Raw genomic sequence first — 20,209 nt, 5'->3', positions numbered from 1 at the left:
CTAAACCACGTAAAAGAGCTGATTCCCCCTGAGCCCTGGATAGCTGCACTTCACACATGGATGTTTATCTTGTAAACTGACCTACTGTGAGTGCAGAGGTCCTGCAGTGATTTAGGGTTTCAAAGAAGCTGTCGGGCAAGTGATATATTTGGAATTATTTAGTTAATTTTATTCAGCACTTAGAGATTCTGGGACATAAAGGGGCACTCTGGGACATCAATTAAAACTTTTCCAGAGGACGTCAGGGTAGAAGTTTACTTCCACTGACATAAAAATCAAAACATTCTTTGTTCCAGCACAGACCAACTTGAATTTGCAGTTTATTGCCGATATTCAAAATCAAATTTGTTTAAGTTCTTCCTATGTACTTAAATGTATATACATTAAGTGAAAGCATTTGGAAAAATAGATTTGTCTCTATACATACTTAGTCAGAATCAGTGAGTGAATTTCATGCATTATATGGACCACAGTAATTGCCAGCTCTCATGGCCACTTTGGTGCCAAAACAAGATAATTGATGATTTTGCTATTTGTGCTATTAGAACCTTTCCAAAACTCTAAAACTTCTGTATTTTTTATCCTTTTCCCTCTACGGAGAGTTTTAACTTTGACACCAGTAAGCCTTGGTGACTTCTGCCCTTGCTAAGCAGAGATGAGTACTCTTTGGCACCGATTCCATTTCTTCTGGGGTCCTTTTTACAGTGCTCAGTGTAACAGATTAAACTGAAAGCAGGTGTTTCATTCTGTAAGATTTATGCTCTGATAAACCTCTTAAACAGATGCTGAATTTTGTTAGAGTAATACCCCTATTTCACATTTATTTTTGCATTTGAAGTGGGATTTTAGCAGAAATTTCAGGTATTTCATGATATAAAAAGTAGTAGAATAAGACACTGAATAACTTCTTGGTAAGCTTAGTGACTTTAAAATTAAAAAAAAAAAAAAGTGTGATTTGATGGGTAAGGCAGCCTTGACTCTTGAAAAAAGGGAGAAAAAGCCAAACATGAGAAGATACCATAATTAGGTTTCAAGTGCAGTCCAGATCCAGCCCCTCCATTGTTTGTATTGGGATCACATATGCATTTGTTTTTCCTCTCGTCCTGCTCAGCCTTTGGTGAAAATGTTGCAGTATTTGTAGGTGTAGCACTTACGGACATGGTGGCACAGATTCCATGAAAGAAAGAGCTGAAATTTTGCTTTGATTTTGTTTTTCTCTCTCTGGAAGGTGTTCACAATGTTTGTTCACGCTGAGGAACACAGCTAGGTCAGACAGGATGCCTAAAATCTGGATGTATGCTTTTCTTCTTGTCTATTTTGAGTCTGTGTGCATTCATGTGTATTAGCACACAATCACAGAATATGCTGAGTTGGAAGGGACCCACAAGGATCAATGAGTCCAGTTCCTGTCCCTGCACAGGACCATCCCCAAGAGTCACACCATGTGCCTGAGAGCATTGTCCAAATGCTTCTAGAACTCTGTCAGGCTTGGTGCTGTGATCACTTCCCTGGGGAGCCTGTTCCAGTGGCCAGAGAGCTTTTCCCATTGATATTTCTATATCCTTCACTGGATCTTATATTAGGGAAAAGAATTGTCTGTTATATTAATCATTGCTACTTCAACCTGCTAACAGGTAAGATGATTACAGGGGAAATTTCAACAACTGTATAGTAGGTGCTTTCCTGTAATTCCTTCTGATCACCTCTGAATCCACACAGAAATGGGAGATTTTCCTTGTTTTGTTGGTTTTTTTAAAATAATGCCAATTCATAGAAATTTAAATAAGTAATTATTCATACTGATTAAGTAAAAACAATGTAAAACTCCAAGTCTGCAAATAAGGCCGTCTGCTTTGAAAAGTGAAATTTACATTTAAACTAAATGGCTTTATATGAGGTTGCATTATATATGTAGGGAGTGGTCTTGAGGATTTCTTGAGGCATTTTTCTTCTTTCATGGCAGCTGCGGCCTGCAAGCAAAGCTGCTTTTGACTTCTGTTTTATGTCTCAGAGCAGAGGTAGGATTGTTTGCTGCAAAGTCATTCTTTAGATGTTCAGAGTTCTCTATCTTTTACATTTTCTGATTAATAGCAATGAAATGACTCGTTATCTTTCTTAGTCTTTCAGTTTGTAATTCAGTGGTAAATATGACAAAAGGTGCTGTGCCTTCTGTGATCTTGAGGCCTCACAGTGTGCCAGAGAATTACTGTTTTGACATCTGAATTGTCATTTAATCTTTCTTGCCATTGTGTGTAAATGGAAATCCGTTTCTTGCAATTGTGAAACTCCTGAAAACAGAAATTTAAACTAATTCAGTATTGCTTTCTTAAGCCTTGACAGCCTTACACTGTATATTGGAGACATGCAGCATGCCCAAGTCATGTACAAATATAGGCACTGCTCTACTTTGTAGTATTAAGACACAAAATGCTAACATTTTGAAGTAATAGAAAACTGGGAATGTATATTCCAGAGAGTGTTTCAGAGTTTAGGGCTGACTGCCTGGAAAAATGAGCCTTTAACCCTGATACAGAGTCCAGAGTTCATTGTCTACACAAGATGGCAATAAGCCACTGACAACTCAACTTACTTTTAAAATAGTAATACATGCACTCTTGTATTACTCTCCATTTCACCACCTCTTTGAGTTTAATTAAATGTAATAATGTAAGTAATGATGGTAATTCCTTAACAAGAAAAGCAGTAGAGAGTTCTAACAGCCTCAGTTTGCACAAGAGGACGTTGAGATTGGATATTCAGAAAAAAGTCTTCACTGAAGGGGTGATCAAGCCTTGGAACAGGCTGCCCAGGGAAGTGGTGTAATCACTGTACCTGGAAATGTTCAAAGACCTGGCAGTGCTGGATTATTGGTTGGACTTGATCCTAGAGGTTATTACCAACCATATTGATCCTATGAAATTAAAATTGCAGCTAGGAATAAGCACAGGTGGGCAGTTTCAAAATGGTGACATACCATTGGTTGTGTTTTCTTCTTAAGAAGTAATGTGATGTGCTTATGATCTATAATATAGTGGCCACATAACTATGCTTGTGATTTTGGGGTCTGGTGTTGAATATAGTCCTGTGTAGTAGGAACAGTTAAAACAAGGACTTACAAATGATGGAAAAAGCAACCCAGTATGATATGGATCATCTCTAGAACTCTGAGTAGTATGGCCAAAACCAGTCAACCAGGATAATGCTGGCATTCATGGTAAAGTTCACCTTGTTTGAGAGGTATGAGTCATGTCATACACTTGTAGAGAATTTGGTAGCAAAGTATTGTTCATGAGCTAGACCATGTGCCTTTTTGTTCTGTTTCTACTGGCTTCAAGTGCTTTTACTCTATCTTGCATCTAAGTTGTGCTTTTGGCAGAAAAGCAACTAGACTGTCTGCTGTGCTGCAAGCAGAACAATCTTGTATCTATTTGTGGAAGAAAAGTGTGTTATGCTCAAGTCCTTTAAGAAGAAGAATAAAATAAAATCTTCCATTTTTATTTTTTTCCCCCAAAGCTATTCAAGTTTTGTCTCAGCTATGCCAACCTGTCACTGCAGCTGTCAGTGTGATGCCTTTTTTCAAAGCACTGAGATGTCTCAGCTGAAAGCAGTGCTTCCAGTCAAGGAGAAATGTCCATGCAGGGAGCAAGAGCTGTGAGTCTGACTGCACAGTACATTGTCAGCTTAGTATAATACTTAATGTATAGGTAAGGATTGGGATAGAGAGGGAAGTGAGTGAGGAATGGGGAGAGCAGGATTGCTCAATTCACTGCAATCAGTAATATCCACACTTCTGGTGATTGGTTTGGTTTTATTTTGCATCTTGGAAGAGCTGGTTAAGTGTAATTTAATTGGTAAAATATGCTTGTGTCTTTGTCAAGACTGTGGAGGAGGTCAAAGTGCAGAGTTAGGAATAAAGTTATTATCTTTCAGAAAGCTATTACTTCTCATCCAGTCTCAAGCCTAGATAAAGAGACTATATACATCTGTGTGGGTATACAGATTAAGAGATAAGAGGCAGTGCTGTCTCTAAGACACTCTAGGCAGAGGGTCTCAAGAGAATCTAGGCATGTTTTTGCATGCCTTTGTTAATTTATGCGCTGCTGATGAATCCTGGTTCATAGATTTGTCGATGTTCTCCATTAGAAGTACAGAGATACCTGAGTATTTTCTTTGAGGATTTGGTGAACCAGTGTGACATGTTTTCAAGTTTCCACAAATACAGACATGTCATTCTGGAAAGTAAAATCTTTGACTCTTTGTTGATACTGCTCTTGACCCTTCAGTAACTTCACTGTGGTTACAGGACTGTTGTGATGCTATTGTGTACTCCATGGCTAGCACTATATTTAGGGCTCTCTCCAGTTATTGCAAACTGTCTTCTCAACTTTGCATGATTGAAATCTCCTGCTTTAAAGCGTGAGCTACAGACAGGGCCCAGCTAATGAAATAATCTTCATTTCCTGCACTTTAATGCAATTTTGCAGCTCAGGAGGTTAGTATTTTTCAAATTACCATAGATCAGAGAGATGGGAGCAAAACATTTGTATTAAATCATATTTCTTATTAAAAAAACTCCAACAAAACAAATACCACCCCCCTCCAAGAGAGAAAAAAACCGAAAACCTAAAAATACAAGTTGTAACAAGAAGTGCTGTCCCACACAGAATCACATGCAGAGATAGGAACAGGAGGAACAAAGAAAACAAATAAATGCACTGATGATATTTTGTGAGTGCTTATAGTCACTATATCCATCTGAAACTACTGCAGTGTGAATTTTTTCATGCCCATCTGTCTGAACAGGATAAATGCCCCAGTTTCAGAAAATCAGTTTGATAGTTTAATTTAGTTTTTCCAATCAGTAAAGAATACTGTAACCACAGTGTTGAAATGAACCCTGAATGATGTACTGGCTTGAAAACTAATTCTTTACAGGCTCTGTAGCAAGGCCAGTCAGGAAAGGACCACATCATTCAAAGGAGCAGCTTTAAATGCTCAGACTTTTGCTGTGGAAGGGATGATGGACCAAGTGATAACCCAAGGATCAGGATTAGGTAGGAAGCTAACAAATGGAAGCATTGTGGTGAGCATCCATTGTCTGGGCCTCCAGAATGTTTTGTCAAGGCTCACAAAGGACAGAGGGAAGTGATTAAAAAGAGGGAGGTCAATTTAAAAATGTCTACAAATGTTTGGATTTTACATTGCCAACCTAACATCTTTCTGTGATGAGAAATCCACTAGCTCCGTGGATGAGGGAAAATCGGTAGATGTCATTTGCCTGGATTTTAACAAAGTTTTCAGCACAAATTCTCTTTCATAGCCAAATGAGAGAGAAATTAAATGGATGGGTGTACTAGAAGATGAGTGGGATCCTGGCTAGACCACCAGACCCAAAGAGCAGTGGTCAGGAGTTCATAGTTCAGTTACTGATGGCAAGTTCTTTGTGGTGCTCATACAGGGTTGACAGAGGTGCTAATACTGTTTAACATCTTCATTAATAACCAGAATGATTATATAAAGAGCCATTGTCAGCAAGATTTGAGGTAACACCAGACTGGGAGGAGTGGATGATATGTGGACTGTTCCCTGCTCTTCAGAGGAATATCAATAGGAAGGAGAAATGGGGTGGGAGGAACCTCACAAAGTTCAGTGTAAACATACAGAAGTTCCCCATGACAGAATAAAACATGGAGCAGTCCCAGGCAGGCACAGTCTGGCTAAGCTGCAGCTTTGTAGAGAGGAGAACAAGTTTCACATGAGCCAGCCATTGCAGCAGTGAGGGGGAATGGCAAACTGGGCTGCACTACCCAGCCAGGGGCAGCAGGGTGAGAGACATCTCATCCCCCATCAGGCTGAATTCACCAGGAGTACTCTGTCCAGCCCAAGTGTTCCCACATTTGTTTCTGATTTCTTTAGCTTTACTTCAGGAAAATCTGATACAGATAAAAGCCTTTGTTCTTCAACTGTTAAAGAGGTTTGGGGAAATGCTTTGGAAAATTACTTCTGAAAGTTTTTTGTTTCATTTTAGTAGATACTATTTTTTCAATTACCAGTGGAAAGATGTTTTTATTCTGAAAATTGCAAACTTTGTTTGTAGTTGGTAATAGACCGGCACAGTAGGTAAAAATTAAAGGGAGATAAAACCAATACTGTAAGAAATTCCCAAGCTTATTCTTCCTGTAGCAAAGGTAGCACTTTTTAAGTGTATTGAGCTAAATATTAACGTAAAAACTATGGTTATAAAAAGGAAATAATTTGTTTTACCTTTAATGATAATGCATATTCCAGATACCTAAAGCTAAAAATATTATAATCGTATAGCTTTCAGCTTTTACCTGTCACTTCAGTGTGTCCAGTGTTCTGGGAATATGTTATAAGAATAACAGAGTATGGGCATATAGTATCTTTTCAGATACTAAGCATTTTAATGTAAAATAATACCTTACCTTGACAACTGGTCCATACCATGAAATGCAGACACCAAATTGTATGCATTTAATTTTAATTCATGGCCTACACCGTTGTACAGAAATTGTGGCATTCATCAGCAGTTGCTTTTGTCCAGTGACATGAAATTTCTTTGAACATATAATTATCCTTGAATTACTGCACAAAAAATGGGGGGAAAAAACCTGTGCTACTCTCATGTTACTTGAATTATTGCACTGATGTCAAATTCTTAATTTGGGTTGTTAGGTTTTGAAATCCCCCGGTAAATATTTGATGACAGGAATAGGATCAGTGTTTACAGCAGCGCCGTGTTCATGCCCACCATGCACAAGGAGACCCTGCAGTCTGTATGAGTTTAAAGTGCAGTCATTCAGTGACAAATATTCAGTGTAGATGAATAGATCTAATGAGCTACTGTGCTAAGCATTACTGCTGTCATCAGCCCAGTACAGTGCCTGAAGAGTCTTTGCTGCCCAAGTAGGCATTAGTAAGGCTGAGAAAGGCTGCCTTCCATCTATTCTTGCACTACACTGACTACATGTTGATCCTTCTGAGTCTTTGATTATTAACAATCCCCATCTCGGCAGTCCTGCCTGTTTGGCATTTTACTGATGGTGCTTGCCTCTGGCTTGCATGTTCTCACAACTTCCTGGTTTTCTTCAGACTCTGAGCCAGGTTTATGCAGCTGGGTTATATCAGAGTTTGGCATTGGGTCCATACCACTGAAGCCCAGAATGGGAAGAGCAGGAGGTTCAGGTGGTTGGAAACTAGCCTGGATATGAGCTTCATCAAGAATTTAAAGATCTGGTTGGGCAGCTTTGCAGATGCACTAGTCTTTTTAAACTGGTCTGTGTTTCAATCTGAACCTCAGCTGAATGTATGTGAGCCATGCCAATTACATACCTTTGACATGAATATCATAATGAATGTGCTTATACATATACCTATACAATACTGCTAAGCAGTGTAAACATTAAATGTTTATCCTTTGTGAAGATCAGTTAGTCATCTTGGTTCAAACACAAAAGGTGGACTTGTCAGGTGGGGAAGCTGAAACCCTCAACCTCAACATCCCCTAATTTAAAGTTGAATACATCAGGTTTCTTACAGTTCTACTGAAAAAATGAACAACTGGATAATGCATATTCATGATGTGGTCCAAAGCCTGGAGAAATTAAAAAGAAAGACCACAGTGAGCTGTGGTTTGGAGGCTGAGAACCTATTTCCTTTATCCTTGATTGAGCAGTACCCACAGTTATATACTGCTGTATGATTTGAATTCAGTGGGAAAACAGGCTTTTAGACTTTCCACTTTATGTATCAGTATGGGTATTTCAATATAAAAGAATTTCAGGTGTTTAAATTTATTTTCTCTTTTTTTTATTCTCTTTCAGGCAAGCCCTGCCCCTATAATTGTCAACACAGACACCTTGGACACTATCCCCTATGTAAGTATTAAGGGATATTTTTTAAAGTATCTACAGCTGGTTTATTTTCACACAGAAATTCTGTTTGGTATTGCATGGAATTAATCTTCTAAACAAATCTTGCAGTTAATAATTTCTTTTGCAGTTACACAGTAAATTCTTTTCTAGGGAAAGAAATTGGGAATGACAGTTACTCAGGTGAATCATAGTATATTATATACACACAGTTTGTGGTTGAAGTTTACTAAAACCAGCCTTTCTTTGAAAAAAGGTGATTTCATTAAGGCTGTCATCCTCACCAGTGAAATAAGTATTTCCTTTTAGAGTCATGCACACCCTGCTAGCTTAAATGAAAGATACCTGGATGCCCAGTATATATTAAAATGGTACAATATCCTTTCATTTGTCTGTCTGTCCTTCTTTTGTAGATGGAAATTGGTCATGATAAATAGCAGGTCAAACTAATCGATTTAATATTTTCCTGTTAATGTCTCTTCTTTTTTATGACTTGTAGGAAACAGATTATCCTAAAATAAATGCATGTTTTTATTAGATTTTTAAAAATCTGTTTTTTCTACAAGCATTTGATATTACTGTCATTCAGACTGTAAAATCAACTATAACTGGAGATGAAGGACATAGAAAAACACAAAGTAAGCACATCACAAAGAGAGTAACACGCTTAAATGATTGAGGGAAAGAAAAACAAGTAGCACAAAGCTATCTAGCCAACCAGTATCTATTCTTTCTTCTTGCATCATCTTAGTTATCTTTTAGAAACTCCTAATTAATGTCTCTCATCTGTTGTGTTTTGTCCACATCTGTTTCTTATGATACCAATGCATAAGCCTAATTATTTATCTACCTACTCCAATCATGTTGCTGGCTTCTGTCTTTCAGAAGACTGTTGATGACAAGTTTAATAGGGGTTGTCCTGGACAGTTTGTTACTGACAATTCATAAAACTTGGAAATTATGGTGCAGAACGCAGGTAAAGATCACAGCCAAGAGCAATTTAGAAGAATGAAAGTGCTCTAAAGCAGAAGAGAATTAAGTCCCTTGATGGGAATATGAACTATTGGAAGGGTGAAAAGTGAAATAGAATTTCTCTGTTCATTTGCATGCAGCTTTTTTAAACGTCTTCCTATCATTTCTGTCTCAATTTTCCATCCTAACATCAAAACCATCTGCTATGGTCTCACTTTCAATAGGTCTCTTTGGCTTTTCTCCTTTATTTTGATGAGACATTTTACACTTAGTGTTCTCTGTCTTCCACAAGGGACATTGTGAGCCCCAGTTCTCATTTTCAGCACTGGACCTGTGCCCAGGATCCTCCGCAGCTACGGTGTTTGAATTCCTAAATACAGATTCAATTACACTAGTGACAAGATGCTCAATCAATAAGATTTATTCCCTTAACACATTCTATCAATACTTGCACACTTTTGTGCCACTTTTGTACAAAGTTGTGTTCCTTTCTGTTAAATTATAAAGAACGAATGACCAAGCACATTCAAGAGAAATGTTGACAGTGGGCTGAGAAGTGCCTGCGGGCTGTTTCAGTCTCCAACACATGATGTGCAGTGGATAAATAAACAGAAGGTGCTTACTGTACAAATAGACAACTCTGAATTAGTCACCTTGCTCTTCCCAGCCTGGGAAGGAGTTACTTCTCTTAGATATGGGACACAGCAGTGCCACCACTGAGGGACTTGTTTAACACTAGACACTAAGAAATACTTCACTGTGACCTGTCTGCTGAGCCCAGGCCACCATAGTGCTCCACAGAACTTGGGGTCTCTGCTTTACAAATAGGCATTTCCTTCTGCTCAGGATTTGTATGCCTGAACATCCTCTCAGATGGGACACAAAAACAAGCCATGAACAAATGACCTCTTCCTCCAAACTAGTATTTGAGAGTGTGGGCTGGGAGACCTGTGTTTTCTTTCTTGCCCTCAGGACTAATGCAGTTTAATTTAGTTTGGCTTCAGTTTATATTTCCTCTGCAAGGGAGATGCTGTAGTCACTGGGCCAGATCCATATGTGCATCCCCTCCTGGTCCAGGGATCCTTCCCAGTACAGATTTAGTGACAGCATGTGGTGAAATGACTCTGGCCAATAGGTAAACACTCCTCTCACTCCTCTCTGGTGTGGGTCTGGAAGAAAATAGGAGATAAAATGTAGAGTTGCATATGAAGGCAGTGAGTTAAATAGAGAAAGCAAATGCTGCATGTGCAGGTAAAGCAAAATAAGAAATTCATTCACTACTTCCCATCAGTGGGCAGATGTTTAGCCTTTCCTGGAAAGCAAGGCTTCATGTGTAGCTTGTTATTTGGGAAGATCTGTCATAACCATGAATGTTCTTCCTTGCTCCTCCTTTCCCTGAGCTTTTATTGCAGAACCATGTGATATGGAATATTCTTTTGGTCATGTGGGGTCATCTCTCCTGGCTAGATCCCCTCCAAACCCTGTATCCACCCCAGCCAACTTGCTACTAGGACAGGAAGGGTAAAATCAAAGGGAGAAAAAGCCTTGATGCTGTGAAAGCTCTCTACAGCAATAAGCAAAATGTTGGCATAATATTGTTTCAGCCACACATTGAATTATTGCTCCACGTAAGCTACTATGGAGAATAAGCCCCATCCCAGAAAAACCCAGTACGGCCTGTAGTGTTGTGTGGGTCCTGTAATACAGCCTATAACATCATGGGGTGTTAGGGGATTTTTGTCTCTTTTAAGTATTGGGAAATACAGAGACAAATCTTCCAAACTGGATGAGTTAAGTGTATGATGGTGCAGCCATCATCATATAATTTATTTTATAGGAAATGTAATTTAGCAGATATGCCCTGAAATATTTTTTCTGGATGAGGTCAGTTCAGAGATATAACAAAAAGCTAGATTTAATTATGATTTTGAAACTTGAACAGTGTCAGGCATCTGCATTTTCAGCACTGTTAGGACTTCCAGACATGCCTAGGGGAAGACTGTAAGTGCCTAGGAACATTTTTCGTGAATGTTGAAGTATCCTTAGAGTTAACTAGCTAGGTATCTGCACTTCTGAAAGGCACTACTGATTTGTAGTTGCCATAAAATAAACATCTAACACCCTGAGAAAAAAATATTTTATTGATCAGAGAAGCCAAGTTAAGTTCCTTTATTTTCTGTCCAAAGCTAAAAACAGCCTTGGTGTAAGATGCTGATCCTCTCTCAGAACTGAAGAGTGTTTAAAACACCTAGAAGTGCCATTCCTTGGGGCTATAGTGATCTTAGATTCCTGCTATTTATCCCTGTTTTTCAGCTCCCATTGCCAAAGTACACTTGGAGTCCAGGAAGACTGGATGGGAAGAACAAGAATTTTTCAGATCCTACTAATTGGGTCATATTTCTAATGTTCACATTCTTTTTTTTTTTTTTTTTTCATACTCTGTCTTTCTCTAGTCTTAGATGGTTGTCCTTGAATTCTTTTGATTGAGTTTGCCTTCCACAAATCTGAGCACCATTTCTAAATCAACTTGTTGAAGAGATATGTCTCAAGAAAATTTTTGACATATTATTTTTTAATTTCTGACTGTGATTTTCTAAGATACTTTTCATGACATACCAGTCATGATACTAGTACTTTTCACAATACTAGTTAATGCTGTCCACTCACATTTTTCCAAAAAAAATGTGCTGCTAAAAAAACTATATATTTTTTCTTAAATAATGGTAATTTAAATTGTATTTACCATAAAAAAATTAAGTTATCCATTCTATACCATGTAATAATTATTTTCAAAATTAAGCACTGGAGTGAGCATGGATTTTCAAATGTTGCTGAATCAAAACGGTATTTTTTTCTGTAATTACTAGCCACAACTGATAACATAAATAAGGTCAGGCTATTTTTAGTGTTGTTACATGCCAGGCAGAGACTTCTCAAGATTTCATTAGGCTGTTGGCACAACTTGTGTCATTGTTTCATTTTACAGGATATGCCCTCAATGCATTTCCAATTCATTAGTCTCTGCCATCTTCCACCAGAAATTCCTGAGTGTTTCTGGGAGATACCCCTCACAGAATCATGTTCACACATTATCTCTGTGCTGGTCCACCTGAAAGAAATCTCCTTTTTACAGTTGATGCACAACTGGTAAACTGAGTGATTTGTCTCATTAACACTCTAGTGAGTTAAAATCACATAATTAAACATTTTACAACTGTTGACATTCTTCAAACCTTTCAACTCAATAGTTTGGGAAAAAAAAATCATCCTTTGTGGGACTGGTTATCATCAGTATGCTTTTCTTAGATGAGATAAAAGAAAAGGCCTTATTATATTATAGTGCATGTTATTCCTTATAATTTGGGCCTGCAGCAAATAACAGAAGAAACAGTTAATTAAGTTTTTTCCTAGGTTCAGTGGTTTGAAAACTTTGGCTTGCCAAGCTTTGGACGTGGGAATAAATTTGATAGGAAGCTTCGATGGTACAAAACGAATTATTCTGTGACATTTTAAGCACAATTAAACATTTGTGGGAGTTTGTTTGTTCTCTATTCTTTGGCTGTAAATTTTAGATCTCTTTGTATAATGAGAAGCATTAATTTAATAACATATGAATCATCTCATTTTCTCTCTTGCACGGAATTGGTCTTATTTCTTTTTTCATTTCCAAAAAACTGCATAGTTCAGTTAAAAGTAGCTATAAGGCTGTCTTTGCTGCATCACTTCTAGAAATTGAAGGAGGCCTTTCTATTTATCTTATGATGGAATTTTCTTTTCATCTTAACAAAAATATTTAGAACATTTCATTCAGGTACTGTGAACTTCTCAGGTACTTGTTCCCTTGCTCCCCCATCTTGTCACAGCAATAAGATCTAAGCAATATGTACTTTATGCTCCTTTCAGTCACAATGAATTCCTCATATTTCTTCAGTTTCACATTGTTCTTTCAAATTATTATTTTTAATTATTACTATTTTATTATGAGTTATTTTATTATTGCTTTGGTTTACTAACTATATTGCCTATGCTGAGTTCTGTGAAGATACATTTAAGACATGCCCTGAAGAATTAATTTTCAAATTATGTAGGTTATGTTTTCACGAGCTGTAATCAATCTTTGTATTGTTTTACTCTTGCCTGAGTGTGGCCACAGAAAGAGCTGTGCAGCTGTTTTTGTGCATTCCAGCTGAGGCACCCTGTAAGCTCAGCCCTTCCTGAAGCAGGGTAGTGCCCTGTGACACCTCCTGCTCAGGGAAGAGTGGGGGCCAGGATGATGCCAAAATGGGGAGTTTAGGAAAACTTCCAGCTTTCCTCTCTGACATTCAGCTAGTGCACCTAGCTATAGCACATTAGGAGACACATAAAAAATTAAGCAAAGGCTAAAAAAATAATAAATTCTTCCTGTTCTGATGTTGTGGGTGGAATCAGGCACTTAGCCCTCAAGTGAGAATAAACTATATTTTATTGATATAAGAGAAGTTCAGTGGTAAGCACAGCAGTTTAAGAATTAAAGAATTAATGGCCAGGTATACTTGAGCATTTACTGCACACAGAACAGTCAGACAAAATTTTGGGGGATCTTCCCATTGAGCCATGAGTTTCAGAAAGGATCCCATTGTGTTCCAAACTTCCTTTCATGGGGGAGTATAGGGGCAGCTGGATCTGGACTTAGTTTCAGCCTTGGCTAATGGTTGATGTCTAAAGGATTATATATTTGCAATCACTTAGGTCGGAAAAGGCCTCTGAGATCATCAAGTCCAACCTTTGAACAAACCAAAATGTCAACTAGACCATGGCACCAAGTGCCACATCCAGTCTTTTCCTAAACACCTCCAGGGACAGTGACTCAACCACCTCCCTGGGCAGCCCATTCCAATGTCTAATCATCCTTTCCGAAAGATTGCCAAGTTTGTGTGCTTATTCATAATTCACTTACCAGCCATCTGATGTAATAAGGAATCTCATAACCTTGAGAGACATTCCTGCTCAAGGGGAAATTCTGGCGTGCAGCCCACTGCCATGCAGGAGAGCTCAGCAGGCATTGGGCTGTCTACCCTTCATGGAGTAAGTTGATAGAGTCATAGTCATATTTGCATACTGTCTACAGATGCTGGTTTCTTCCAAATTTGCCTTGATTTGGACATGGGCCGGCATCCTGGTTAGCTGGGTGTATTGCCCAAATGTTGTTGTCTGTCTCCCCCCCCCCAGTCCAGCTGGAACCAGATTCATCAGTCAGCACCAGAGACATCCATGACTGACCACCACTTAGGGTTATTACTTGAGCAGGAGTTACTATGAAATGTAAAAGGCAGGTTGGGGATGAAGCACATTGCCACACTCGACTGTAAAAAGATGAGGAAAAATTGTGAATTTCTGCACACAGTCAGCACTCTAAAGGCATTTATTGGATAATAGGAATGTAGGTGCATTCTAAACCTAGATAAGTAAACTGTAGAGGGTAGGTGGCTTTATATATTTTTTTAGTAGAGCATGTCTTTACATAATTAATGTTAAGTGTGATACATGACTGAGCTGGTTTTGGCTGGGGTAGAGTTAACTTTCTTCACAGTGGCTGGTATGAGGCTGTTTTGGATTTGTGCACAGGGTTGCTAATATAGGGGTGATTTTTGTTATTGCTGGGTGGGGCTCACACAGAGCCAAGGCCTTTTCTGCTTCTCGTGCTGCCACACTGGTGAGAGAGTAGGGGGTGCATGGGAGGCTGGGAGGAGGCACAGCCAGGACAGGGGACCCCAACTGCCCAGAGGGATATTCCAGACAGTGTGACACCATGCTCAGTGTATAAAGTGGGGGGAAGAATGAGGAAGGGATGGACATTCAGAGTAATGGCATGAGTTTTCCCAAGTTATGTTTACATGGGATGGGGCCCTTCTCTCCTGGAGATGGCTGAACACCTGCCCAACCATGGGAAGTGGTGAATTAACTCCTTGTTTTGCTCTGCTTGTCTGTGTGGCTTTTGCTTTCCCTATCAAACTGTCTTCATCTCAACCCACAAGTGTTCTACCTTTGACCATTCCAGTTCTCTCCCGGATCCTGCTGGTAGGGGAGTGAACAATTGTGTGGGGCTTGGCTGCTGGCTGGGTTTAAACCACCACTATGATGGTGGACTATGGATGAGAAGCAAATTTTTGAGTACAATGGTTGGTCTAAAGTGACAGGATCTGAATTTTTACAAAAATAGGAATCTCATGGAGTTTGGTTTTTTTTTTCAATATTATATTGAAATATATAAAAATACTATCATGTAGGTGTATATGTATTTTTTTCATTGACTTCTCAGAATAAATTTCTTGCTTCTTTCTTAGTTAGTTTGATCATAGTCTTGAAAGTGAGATTACACACCTTATTATCTCTAATGACGTACGTTTTTCCAGATTGTTAACCTGCAGTTTTGTTTATTATTTATACTCATCTTTCAGCCTGTCATTAATGTGCATTACAATGGAAAAGCTAAAGCTGGTAGAGCTCTGTGCTAGTCTTTAAAAGCTGCATTGGCATAGCTTGTCTGTTTTGGCCCTTGAATTGCATCACAGCAATGTTTTTTGCCCTGGCAAACACTGCTGTATTCTGCATGTCATGTCATTTTTTTCTTTTGTAACAGCAATATTGACAGGCTGGATTCAAGTAATGTTTATAAAATATTTTGTGATGATTAGTGGAAAAGTGATTTTGTATTCTACAGAATACAAAACTAATGAACTAATACAAAACAGCTATCCTTAAACATGAAAAAATAGAGAGGTGTTCATCCTGCTGTCTGATGACCTAAAACGATTTTAGTGTGACAGCGTACAATCTATTGAAAACCCAAAGCAAAGGTACAGAATGGATCTTATGATTTATTTCGCCTCTATTTCATACCCACTGTTTTTCTACCTGAAAATAAATTTATTTCAAACCTTTTCTTTTAAAATATACTATTTTAAAAAGAAACATCTTTTAAAGAAGGGCTAAAGTGATTCTGAAGCAAAAATGTGATTTTTTTCATGTGTTTTGCTTTTAAATACAGAATGTATTTTTAATATTTAAGCCTTATCAAAGACATAATTTTTAATTAAGGGAAAAAAAAAAAAGCTTTACTTTCAAGTAAAACAACTTCCTTATTTTAGGGGATTTTTGTTATTTTCTGTAAGAATAAAATCTACGTTGCCTATTTGAATGCTATGTATCATAATATATAAAAAATCAAAAAGCCTTCATTGTGTCTGGATGTAGGTAGAATTTTCAACAACATCCTGTCAATCCAACAAGTAAATGCATCCCTTGGTCACGTATCTAATTATTCCTTCACACTTCTATTCTCTGAAATTATAATACTGACCATTTTCAATTGCCTGTGAATAATGTTGGACTTCAGTTTCAGTCGAGGAGGGCTTTCTGTGGACGTTTGAAATGTTGCAATTAGCAGACTGGGAGAGAGGAGCTTATTGAGCTGTAGAGATCATGTCCTCCGCTCATTTAGGTCCCTTGGCTTCAGGTGGACACAGCCCAGAGAGCGTGTAATGCTTCATGTTTTTGGATTTGGCATACTTGGAGTGCAAGTACTTCAGCATTTCAGTCCAGATCATGGGTGTGCATTTATCAGTCTTATAACACTCAAGTTTGTGAAGCAGGCTTTTTGACAAACAGCTACACATGCCAGCAGGTTTTTAGATATTCAGTACCAAGTCCTTTGGGTGACAATGTAAGAGACCCCTTGAAAGAGGTACAGTGCTTTGCTTTTGCAAAGTCTGTTCTTGCTGGGTCACCCTTACCCTTATCACTCTTACCCTTGTTGCCTCTGCTGGGGCAAGCCAGCCAGGCATTGCACTGTCAGGTATTTTCATCAGTCTGAGAAAAATCACATATACTATATACATATGGGGAGATGTGGGTGTGTACATACTCCTCCTCTAAACCCAGCAATACTTAATTTTTAATTTGCCTGTGATGTTGGCACGTGCTGCAGAATGCAAGGTTTGCTTGTTAAAGTTGTTTGAAGCACTTGGAAATGTGAGGCAGCCTTGAATTACGTGGACCAACATGACCTAAATGAAATGTCATTTGAATTTGGTTTTCTCATTCTCTCCCTGCCCCTGAACTAGTTTTTCCTTTTGTGTAATTCTTTATATATTATGCTACCACAGCTAACCTTACTGGATATTGTAGCAGCAGGCTAAAGTCAGTTGGGTTGGTAGGTTTGCAAGGATCCGGTGGCTAACAAAACCAAATATGCTTTTGTAGCACAATTCATGGTCTTAAACCATCAAACCCATTGTCTTTTGCATAAGGTACTTGATTAGGAAAAAAAAAAAAAATATATATATATATTTACGTATGTATGTATAAAATTAAGAACCATGGCAGGGAGATTGGAACTGGATGATCTTTAAAGTTGCTTCCAACCCAAACCATTCTTTGATTCTAGAAGCTGATAAAGCTCTTCAAGTACACAAGGCTATTAGTCCATAGCAATAGCTTTGAGTTATTTTGTCATGAAGTTAAAATTATGAAATTATTTGGGAAACAGCATAAAGATTGCAAGTGAGTAACTACAAATTTTTTTTTTTTTTTTTTTTTTTTGTGATTCAAAACAGTGGGACTTGTACTGGCCAGTATTCACTGTATTGAATGGTATTCACAGTATTCATTGAAAGGTGTTGTGAAAAAAAATGGAAGAGCTAGAATAGATGTCATCATCTTATTGTTTGCAATTATACAAAAGGAGGAAAGCTTTCCTTTTTCATAAGACTTCATTTTGGAGGATTTCAGATTAATTGCTGTCCAAGACAGATGTGTTCCTTTGACCTTGGATAATCTAAGAAGTAGAGAAAGTAGCTACTCAGTATTGAAGAGAAAGCTTGTTTTGATGAAAAGTGGAAAAGAGAAATCTTGCTTTCATGTCTTATTGGACATACAATGGTTTGATTTACAGTGTTTTTTTATCACTCATTTATTATCATTTATACCTCATAAATGAGGTATGTCTGAGACTTATTTTACAAGAACTTTTCTTTGTAATTTTAAGTCTTTACTTTTTTATGTCTAGAATTGTTGAATATTTTGCTTTGCAAACTACCTGTTAAAGTTCAGACAAGGCAAGGTTTTTATCCTGGCGGCACGTAATGCAACATCAGTAGCAACAATTGATAGAAAATATTTCCTCCTCTTGTGATGTTTTAGGTCTTGCTCTTAACATTATTCACTGTGTTTTTCATAGAAGCATTTTTTCCTGTTATTTATGATAACTTTCAAAAAATTTTAGAATACCTAGAGTGTGTTCTCACTTGTTCCCTACAGCAATATAAAAATATCTCAGTGGAACGCCATTCTCTTTTAATAAAATGGCAAAATAGCCATTTAAATGCTCTTATTTTTCCCCATCGCTAGCCCGGGATTAGCTGCTCCATGTTGTAAAACTAACACAACTTCAACACAGTTTCATCAAATATTCTAAAGTTCCTACTGTTGCAAATTTTGAGTGTAGATATTTTGGGAATAGTTATTGCTATAGTTATTTCTAATCCACATTTGACACAATAAAAGCTTATGCTACTTTTAATGCAGTGATCTGGTCAATCAGACTTGATAGTAAATTACATTTTTAATTAGTGTTTAGATGACCTAGCTCAGAGTAGGAAACCCAAATATGCCACAGATAATATCTGTTTTCCTGATCTTAGAAATTGCAGCCCTCATAATTTTCTGTAGAAGACTGGCTTAGTTTGGAGGTAATAGAAAATAAAGATTCCTACATGAGATAAATTTCCACTCGCTTAGTAAAGAGAAATAATAGCGGAAGTGCATTTCTTTTGTATCTTACGTTAACATATTCAATCAGTTGAATTGTTGAGTAATTTGTGCCTGTAAAATTTTCTGCATAAAGATGACAGCAGTTTAAAATTCTGGATTCCTTTCAGTCATAAATTATTTGTGCTGAGTGTGTTATGTTTTATGTTTGCTAGCTAGAAACATTTTACTGAATATTGGCAAGTGTGATTGTTTTGTTCTTTGTACAGCTTAAGTGAGCACTGGCGTGGTCATAACAAAATTAATCTTGTCTGATGTCCAAATTCAGGACTTAGACTTTGAATAGTCTAAGAGTCTAGACAAAGGTGGTGGAAATGTAAGCATATCACACTGTGAGTTTATCTTGAAACTATTGAGCTATACTAATTTTTCAAACAACGTGCACAGTGCAAGGTTGATTAATCACTTTGATTTCACTGTAGTCTTCCTCTTTAGTAGAAGCAGATATGTGATATCTTGGTAGGGCTCTTTCTTATTCTAGAAATAGTAAAAGTCTTCATCTGTCCATATGACCTCTTGGTCTTTCCCCAGGGAAGAAGTATAATTTGCAGCTGGTGCTCTCAATACTGTTTAATTTCTTTTTAGAAGCATTGTGTATTAGTTTGAAGTTGGTTTGTAAGCTAAGTCAGAGAGGTGCTCTTCTTTCATTCTCCAAGAATTTGAATTTCATGCAGAAGGACGCAAATATATTCTAGTTTGTGAAACTTTTTTCTGTATATCTTGAAATTGTTGAAAGATGTTCATCTTTCTTTCGAAGTAAGGACCAATCTCCAGGAGCCATCCTCATGTCTCAGGGAGACTGATCTTATCAGTAAGACAGGTTGGTCACAACTGGGCATCCCTGTTTCAGTCATGTATCAGTGAACTTTGTCTCTATATGCTGATCTACTGAAAGAAAATAAATTATACTTCACTTTCTTACCAGTTCTTTAATTCCACATATTTTTGATTTTTGGCTGTAGCTAAAATCAAGTGTGTTTATATTTTGTAAAAATTCCCCTGCTTTACTAAAGTTAAAGCTTTAATATTGCATAACATCCACCGTCATTTATACTTGGAGCACAGTTTCTTATTTCCAGATTTTTTTTCTATCCATTTTTCCCTGCTTTTTCTTGGTGAAGAATGATTGAAGAGGATTGTAAGAATAGCTTTTCCTGTCACATTCATCTTTATGCTTGGGTGAAAATAGGAGATATATAGCAACAAATATGAGTCTGCAAAGAATTTTTTTCTCACTTTAGCGTTGCATCGAGTTGTAGTCCGTATAACAGAAAAATGCTATGTTTGCAGTACGTGTGCATGAATTATTGCAAGATGAAAGGGGTTTCTAAATTTGGTAGCCTGATGGAAGCAAGGCTGTTTGGACTGTGTGCCACAGTCCATGGTCGACCCTGTATTCCCTGTAAGCGCATGGACACACAGAAGACATTCAGGTAGAGACACGTCAGAGCAGAGCAGCACAGCAGTCAGTGCCCACACAAACAAAAGTGGATTCCTTGTGTCTCCATTTGTATGTATATATTCATGTGTGGGGTGTG

At 37.8% G+C, this 20,209-nt stretch overlaps 1 protein-coding gene across 38 annotated transcripts in view; it reads left to right on the top strand.

Moving 5' to 3' along the window:
• DLG2 (discs large MAGUK scaffold protein 2) overlaps positions 1-20,209 on the top strand; it is a 986,702-nt gene that overhangs the window by 591,142 nt on the left and 375,351 nt on the right. For all 38 annotated transcript variants that reach the window (XM_086882226.1, XM_086882222.1, XM_086882228.1 and 35 more), the window contains one exon: positions 7,845-7,898. In XM_086882226.1, coding sequence (XP_086738352.1) covers positions 7,845-7,898 — 54 coding nt within the window. The remainder of the gene's footprint in view (positions 1-7,844; positions 7,899-20,209) is intronic.

The sequence above is a fragment of the Cyanistes caeruleus genome, chromosome 3 (assembly GCF_971803275.1).
Source record: "Cyanistes caeruleus chromosome 3, bCyaCae1.hap1.1, whole genome shotgun sequence".
Lineage (NCBI taxonomy): Eukaryota > Metazoa > Chordata > Aves > Passeriformes > Paridae > Cyanistes > Cyanistes caeruleus.
Note: the sequence above shows the minus strand (reverse complement) of the source record. Positions and strands in the feature narration are given on the sequence as shown.